The 8672-nt window shown below is 39.9% G+C and overlaps 1 protein-coding gene across 1 annotated transcript in view; it reads right to left on the reverse strand.

Moving 5' to 3' along the window:
• Window positions 1–5188, reverse strand: part of LOC107543415 (uncharacterized) — a 38153-nt gene extending 32965 nt beyond the window's left edge. Inside the window, exon 1 of the mRNA XM_087827387.1 lies at window positions 5143–5188. Within this exon, the coding sequence (XP_087683513.1) occupies window positions 5143–5148 (6 nt within the window). The 5' untranslated portion in view covers window positions 5149–5188. The remainder of the gene's footprint in view (window positions 1–5142) is intronic.
• Between the last annotated feature and the right edge of the window lie 3484 nt (window positions 5189–8672).

The following is an 8672-nucleotide window of genomic DNA, read 5'->3' on the forward strand; positions in this document are numbered from 1 at the left end:
TTTTGATTTGGATATGCATTGGTCAAACCAGGTTTCAATGATCTTGGATTGTACAATCAGGTCCCAAGTCCTGAGCAAGAAACAACTGATTGATAAACCAGATCCTCTAATCCTGCCTTAAGAGTCTTACCTTAAGATAACTGAAATCCAGAAAAGTGGAAACTTCAGCAAGCTATTAAAATTAGCATAACAATAGGAAAGACTTGAGTATAGAAATTATATAGAAATTGACTACACCCACATCACTGATGCTTTAGAATAGCTTTTGACTTTACATAATGAAGTAATAATTTTAACAGTCATGTACATGCTATGTGCTTCTTAAGATGTTTAAAATGTCCAAAAGAATATACTAAAATACTAATAGAAGTCTAAATTGTTTAAGACAAGTAACCGATTTGTGACCTATGTTTAAACTTTTAAGAAAAAAATTTTTTTGCTTATTAGATATAAGAATATAATAAACTGAGCATTATAAAAGTATAAAGGGCAGTGAGCATTCCTCTCTATGCACAAAGCTCCTTGATCATTAAACAATTTATCGATAATTTCATGTAAAACTAAACACCCAGGAAGTTGCACCATGTTATCAATTATTTATTGGCTACTCACTGTATTCCCCCAGGTGTATATATATTCCAGGAAATTAAAACCAAAATAATCTACACGTCTCTTCCTTAAAATCTGAAAGCGCTCCTTTTAATATTATTACTATTTATGAAGCCCCTAATATTCTTTTACCAACCATATAGCCTATATACCAGGCACTGTACGAAATACTAAAGAATCAACAGTAATCCAGAAAGACTTGGAAGCAAAATTCCTTCTCCGATACTCCTCACTTTAGGTCTCCCTTTCTGGTCTCTCCTCCTGACCTTTCCCTGGTTAAAGGCGCATCCCTGAATGCTGCACCTTCCAAGTGGAATGAGCGGGAAACACTCTTACTTCAATACCTCCTTCTGCCTTTGTCCCATTCCCAAACCTCTTCATCTTTGCTCCTGTGGGGTATCCTCACAAGATGAATTCTTGCATCTGGGGGACCTGCTCCTCCTTTTTAAAGCCAAACATCTCCGTGGCCAAGACTATATAGTATTATTTATTTGTTTGTTTGTTTGTTTGTTAACCCTTACCTGAGGATATTTTTTCTATTTAGAAAGAGTGGAAGGGAGGTAGGGAGGGGGAGAGAGAGAAAAAGAGAAAGAGAGAGAGAGGGAGAAACAATAAATCAGTTGATCTAAAGAGTCTCTTTGAGGAACTTCAAACATACATTCCTTGATCTCTAAGCCATGTTTTTTGTTTCAAGAAATGTCCATAATAGAAGAGTGGTTTGAATAAACTATCATAAATCCATATACTGGAATATTTATGTAACTGTGTAAACAAAAGCTATGAGTATCTCTGAATTGTGATGGAGTAATGTCCAGGACATATCATTAAGTGAAAGCAGCAATGTTCAAAAGAGTATGCTATCTTTTTTTATATATATATTTTATTTTTTCTTTATTTTAATTGTTGACATTATTACAGATGTCTCCATTTTCCTCCCCTGGGCCCCCCTCCACCCAGCCCCGCCCCTCCTTCCCTCTGGCCATCACCACACTGTTTTCTGTATCTATGGGCTATGCATATACTGGATGTTCTTTGGCTAATCCCTTCACCTTCTTTCATCTAGTCCCTGCCTCCCCTCCCCTCTGACAGCTGTCAGTCTGTTCCATGTATCCATGCCTCTGTTTCTATTTTGTTCGTCAGTTTATTTTGTTCATTAGATTCCACATATAAGTGAGATCATAAAGGAAATCATTCGAAAGAATACATGTCCCTGCTCATTTGTGCAAAAGCAGCAGCAGAAGGCTAAAGCAGAAACTAATGAGGCTGATTATGTACAGGGGGTAGGCAGGAACCACATTAATGTTTTCATACTCAAAATACTGTGACATGCAACAAGCAACCGAGATGTTGGGGAACCCAAAGTGTAACACACAAAGCTAAACATAAAAATGAGTAACAAAACTACATTGAAGAGGTGGCAAAGAAAAGAGCAAAATTGGAAACCATTTTTGACTCTATACTGTAAAGCTAAAGAAGAAAAGTTGCACACAAATACTTTACTGTAGTTAGTAAATTTGTGTTTTATATAAGTATGAGCTAGCAAGTCTGAAACTACTTTACATGTATTCTAGAATATGAGTAAAAAAATACTGAAACACTAGAAACAGGTTTCTCATTGTTGGAGAAAGGAGTTACAAATAAGAAATGGCCAAACTTGATGGGAAACAATTCTCCTTGAGTCTTACATGTATCTGTACATCTTGCCATTGGAAGCACTAAGTGCTATTATTTTGTACTATTTCTCCAAGATGTTTATGTACTATTTCTCCAAGATGTTTATGAGCAGCCTTAAAGACAGAGATATTCTCTCTTCAGAGCAAAGGGCAGGCATGCTTGTTGCCCATTACATAAGATTTAGGTTCCCTAAATTCATGGGAGACACAAATACCTGTGCATTTGCATCACCCTATGGGTGTAAGTGAGCCAGTACAAGAAAGTATTGACACTTTGGCTATTGCTATGAGCAATAAACTGTCTTTCATTTCTGACCCAGAAGTCTCATGTCTTCTGCCAGCATCTGTGAAACTGTGGCAAGCTAACTTGTTAACAAACAAGTAGGTTAAATCTCAGACACTTCACAGTTCTTGACAGAATCCTGTGGTATTGGGTTGGAATTGAAAGTATAAACTAGTGGCTTTTTAAAAAATATATGTGTTTTTTTTGCCTGGCCGGGCATGTCTCAGAGGCTGAGCGTCGACCTAGGATCCAGGCGATCGGGGTTCGATTCCCAGTCAGGGCACATGCCTGGCTGGGGTGTGGGCTCGATCAATGACTCTCTCATCATTGATGTTTCTGTCTCTCTCTCTCTCTATCTCCCTTCCTCTCTCTGAAATCAATAAAGATACATATATATATGTTTTTATTGATTTCAGAGAGAGGGAGGGAGAGGGAGAGGGAGAGAGAGAGAAACATCATTGATGAGAGTGTTATTGATCCAATGCCTCCTGCACACCCCCTACTGGGATCCAGCCCAAAACTCAGGCATGTGCCCTGACTGGGAACTGAACTGTGACCTCCTAGTTGATGCTCAACCACTGAGCCACACCGTCCGGGCTAAACTAGTGGCTTTTTAATGTATACAAATAAATAGGTAGATAGATAAATAGCTATAGATTGTGTATATACACATTTGTATATTTCTAGCTCTGTCCACTGACAAAAACTAGAGCAATTATATCCAGATAGCATTGAGTATACCTAGTGCCCAGAGCTTGGTTTATAAATCCATTCTGCAATAAAAGAAACAAGGTCTCCTTGGAAAATTGCTGATTCCAGGACTGGAGAAGGGAAAAATACAAGATAAGCCTGGAACATCTCGAAGCCAGAAAGTAAGGAAGTGCTCAAAAAATGATGGCACGTTGAAAGGACACAGGAGGCAACTTGAAGGAGTTCCTAATGGCCAAATCTGGGACAATTTAGCAATAAAATATATTATAATAATAATGAATTAACACTTATAGGATAAAATAAATGTCCATGAGTTCATAAGTAAATAATCAAATAAACACATGACGAATAAGGACAGTTCTTCCTTACAGTAGAATTTAAATTAATAAATGTAGAAGGAATGATGGAAAGAGAAGATCATCACAGTAATAATTATTACAGACAAGAATTACCAATGAATGTTAAATTTAATGGGTGAAAATATGATGAGAAATATTATTTCTGCATAGTCTCAAAGCATCTAGGCACAAGATACTAATTAAAAAGAGAAAAATTGTAATTTTACATGGGAGAAACCTGGTACCCACTACCAATTAATTTGTAATAGCCCAAAACTGGAAACTATCAAATGTCCATCAACAATGTAATCAATTACTAAATTGTAATATATCCCCAAATGTAATGAGCACTAAGTACAATTACACTCAACAACATACATGAATCTCAGACATAATATGGAACAAAAGAAGGCACACATAAAAAAGTACATGCTATATAATTCTATTTATATATTAAGTTCAAGAATGGGTAAAACTAACTAATGGTTCAGACAGGTTTCTGATTAGTGATTGTGAGAGAAAAGTAACTGGGAAGGGGTATGAGGGGAACTTCTGGGCATGCTGGCAAAGTTCTTTAAATTGATCTAGGAAATTGTTGTACAGTGGTATACTTAACTTTTGTGCACTGTACCATATAAATGTATCTCATAAAAATGTTTTCAAAACTATCAGAACCATATTTTGGTAGGGATATAAGATGAAATGCTTCAAACACTGCTGTGCAAATATAAACTGGTGCACCCACTTGGGTAAATATTTTGGCATTATTTAGTAAAGTGGAAGATATCAGACAACCTAGCAATTCCATTGGCAGATAAACTCAGGCACGTGTACCTTATGTAAAAGAATGCTGTTTACAAAGTAAAACAAACAAACTAGAAATAACTCATATGTCCATCAGTACTAGAAAGGATGAGAAGCTGTAGATCAAAGGAGGGATGGATACAATATAGCAAAGAGCAAGGAGCCACTATTATATCTAACATGAAAAATTCTCTAAAACATAGCTGTACAAATAAGCAAAAATAAAAGATAAAGGGCAGCATTCATATAAAGTTTAAAAACCAGGGAAAACTACAGTATAATGCTTAGAGAGGTATACACAAGTGAAAAAAGCCTCATACATTTATCCAGTCACGCAAATCACATAAACACTACGGGAACTTAAAGCTACAGGTAACCCAGCACCCGGGGCCCCGCACGGTCACAAGGATCACGTACCGTACGTGGTCGCACCGTCCCAATCACACTGACCACAGACAAACCCTCGCAGCATTCACAGGCACCCCCACATGCACCTACAGCGCACGGTCGCACAACCACACGCCCCTACGGGGGCAAACGCTATCACATCCACCGAGCCCAAAGCTCTCCACACCCGCACATACAAAGCCGCACGTGGCCCCAGCCACACACACACACCCCGGGTACCGTCCCGTCACACCAGCAGTCACAGGCTCCCAGACTGTGCCGCACACGGTAATCACTGGAACGGCAAGTCACACCCACACGGTCAGTCACCACGTACCACCATGTAGACGAAAACCACACAATTTGAATCTGATCTCCGCGGCACAAAGCCGAGGCTCGGGCTCGGGCCCCGCCCCTCCTCGGGCTCCTCACCTCAGGCCTCTGGAGCTTGCAAAGCGACAGAACCCGCCTCCACGGCAGTTCAACAGTTGCTGGTGTAGACCCACGGGTCCCCCCAGCGCGTGACTTTGAGGCTGAAATGACGCGAGATCACGTTCTGCGGAGGAGCGCTCTGGGAAATGTAGTCGGACACGTACGTGCGGCGGGCGGCAGGGCTCCCTAACGTCGGACTCCCGCCGGGCTCAACTGCGGCGCCGCGGCTACGCTGGCGCCCCCGCGTCCAACGGCGCGCCGCACGCCTCGCGGAGCCGGCTGGGCGTCGGGCCGTGGCTCCTCAGAGAGGCCACGTCGCCGCGCTGAACGGGCTGCGTTCTCTCGTCCGCCGTACCGTCGCCGGCTGTGGGACAGGCTCTGGAGGAGCAGGGCCGGCCTGCGCGGGAGGATAACGCACAGCCGACCTTTCCGGGAAATGGAGTCCGGGACAGGGAACGCGGTGGGTGCACCGTTTGAAATTCGTCTCGATTCCTCACAGCCTGCGCCTAGCTACACCCTGGGAACTTCGGGGGGGAGGGGTGTCACTGCGCCCAAGGAGTGCCCAGGTGTCCGGAGTCGCCGTTTTGGCCCTTGTTCCGTCGTGACTTTGGCGTGGGTTCCTTCAGGGCTGAGGAGCCGTGGGACCTAAGCTCCTGAGCCCCAGAGCCGGTCCGGGAGGCCGAAGGGAGGGGACTTAGGGCCTGCAAAGGGATGGGGGGGCTGTGGGGAGGAATCGCTAGGCGCGAAACCGGGTCCGGGAGGCCAAGGGGGAGGGGTTTCCGAAATGGGCTGGTATTTTGTTTGAATGTCCAGGCCTGAGGACAATGAGGGGTGGCGAGGCAGGCTTTGCAGGAAAAAAGTCATTGAGCGTCTGGGTGTGAGTGACAGGGTGTTGGGGGTCGTAGAGAGAGGGAGAAACTGGATTCGGGGAGTGGTGCGCGTGTAATTGAAGGTTTAGGTGAGTATCACTGTATATATATTGGAGATTTTTTTTTTTTAATTTAATGGGAGAAAGGTTACACAATTGAGCTAATAAATGATTTAAAGCTTGACTTTTATGTAAAGCTAGAAGTACCTGTTATAGAATGGAAATAAAAAAAGAAAGCCAGGGGCTTGGCGGGGAGGAGCAAAGGAGAGGAAAGAAAATGGGGACATCTTTAATAGTGTCAACAATAAAAATAAAAAGAAAATATTCAAAAAATTAAGAGAGAGCCAATTTCAAAGGAACTTTTTTAAAATGGGGTGCTTGCTCTTGTTCAGACCCTGGACAAACTTATGGGTCCTTTTCGAGTCCTGAGTGAAGGGTGTAAGTCTAAGGGATTAAGTCTAAGGGAGCAGATTTGTGAAGTCCTGGACTAAGAAACAACTTTAAAGTTTGAAGGGTAGTGTCGACCATTGCAAATAGGAAAGAAGTGAATTAGGCAGTGCTGTTCCCACTTTTTGAAGGAAAAACACACATGGCTTACAGAGACCAGGGAATGTAAGTTTGAAGTTCCTCAAGGAAACTCGACAGATCAACTGATTTACCAGTTCCCTCCGGCTACCTCCAGGCCAGATGGATTTTGTTAGGCATATAAAAATAATTTTTTTCTAACCGCAAAGATGCTTTCTCCAAATATTTTATTGCACTTACAACATAATTTAAAATTCTATTTTAGAGAAACATGGATTTGTTGTTCCACCTGTTTAGGTATTCACTGGTTGATTAATGTGTCCTGACCGGGGATGAACCTTGGCCTATCCGCAATTGAGCTACCTGGCCAGGGCTAATGTAATTTTAAATAAAGGGAGAAAGTAAAGTAGTGGGTATAAATTTGTGTAAATAAACTTCATATATACAAATAAAACCCTGCAATAGGATTAAATGCTTCATAATTTTAGCAATAAAGTAAAATATGCTTGAGACACTACTGAAAGGTACACAAAAAAACTTAGCGAATGAAATAAATTATACTATATCCTTCAATAAAAGTCCTTAACATAAACATCATTTTAAATTAATTTATGAATTTAACATGATCCTACTTAAAATAATATCCTTTTCTAAGTAGGATTTTTCTAAAGTTCAAACGGAAAAAAAGAAAGAATAGACAGTATATTGCTGGGGAGGGATGCAGTATGGGGCAGTTGGAGCTAATCTTACCAGATAACAAACTTCAAAAATTGAAATGTGGGACTGTCATCTGACTTGACAGACCAGTGGAACAGTAGAGAGAATTCCAAAAAAGAACCAAGTAAAGGATTTTAGTGTATGGTAAATGCATTTCACATCAGTTTGGTAATAAGGGACAATTTAGTAGTCTTTCTGGTGGGGGGGGAAGAATGGAATAGTGTATTTCTCTCAGTTTGGTGTAAGAGTAATGCTGATCTTGTAATATAAGTTAGAGCATGTTTACTCCTCTTTAACGTTTGGAAGAATGTGAGAGGAGTGGATGTTTATCCTTTTTGAAATGTTTAATAGAATTGAGCAGTGAAGCCATCTGGTCCAGGCATTTCTTTGTTGGAAGATTTGATCACTACCTCAACTTTCTTGCTAGTTACAGGTCTGCTGAGATTTTCTAGTCACGATTCAGTTTTGGTAAGTTGTGTGTTTCTAGGAATTTATTTCATATAGGTTATCCATTTGTTGATGGATATTCATAGTATTCTCAATCTGTTTTATTCTGCAAAATTACTTTTTCAATTTTAGTAATTTGAGTCTGTTTTTCTTATTCAATGTTACCATTTTTTTAAATATAACTTTTGGTTTCAGTAATTAAATTGTTTTTCTATTATTTATCTCTGCCCCAATATTTATTTTCTTCCCTTTGCTAGTTAAGGGTTTAGCTTGCTCCTGTTTTCCTAGTTTCCTAAACTTAGTTGTTGATTCAAGCTCTGTGTGTTTACAACTTTAAATTTTCTCCTTAGCACTGCTTTTGCTGCATCACATACATTTTGATATGTTCAGTTTTCATTTTCATTTCTTTCAAAATGTTTTTTAAATGTACCTTTTGATTTCTTCTTTGATTCTTTGTTTAAGAGTGTGATATTTAATTTCTGTGTATTTGGAATTTTCCACTTTTTCTGCTGTTATTGAGGTCAAGTTTCAATTACATATAATTGGAAATTATATTTTGTATTACTCAACCTTTTAAAATTTATCAAGACTTGTTTTGTGACCTGACATTGTCTATTCTGCAAAAAATTCTATATGAACTTGAGAAAAAATTTTATTCTGCTGTTGCTAGGTACAGTGTTTTCTGTTAGGTTTAAATAGTTCGTTAAGTCTTTTATGTCCTTATTGATTTTCCTGTTGTTCTAGCCATTATTGAAAGTAGAGTGCAGTTAGGTAATTTTTTCATTACGTGAACTTCATAAAGTATACAGGCATACCTCATTTTATTGCACTTCATTTTATTGCAGTTTATAGACACCATGTTCTTTACAGATTGAAGG

This window comes from Miniopterus natalensis, chromosome 18, assembly GCF_054644295.1.
Source record: "Miniopterus natalensis isolate mMinNat1 chromosome 18, mMinNat1.hap1, whole genome shotgun sequence".
NCBI lineage: Eukaryota > Metazoa > Chordata > Mammalia > Chiroptera > Miniopteridae > Miniopterus > Miniopterus natalensis.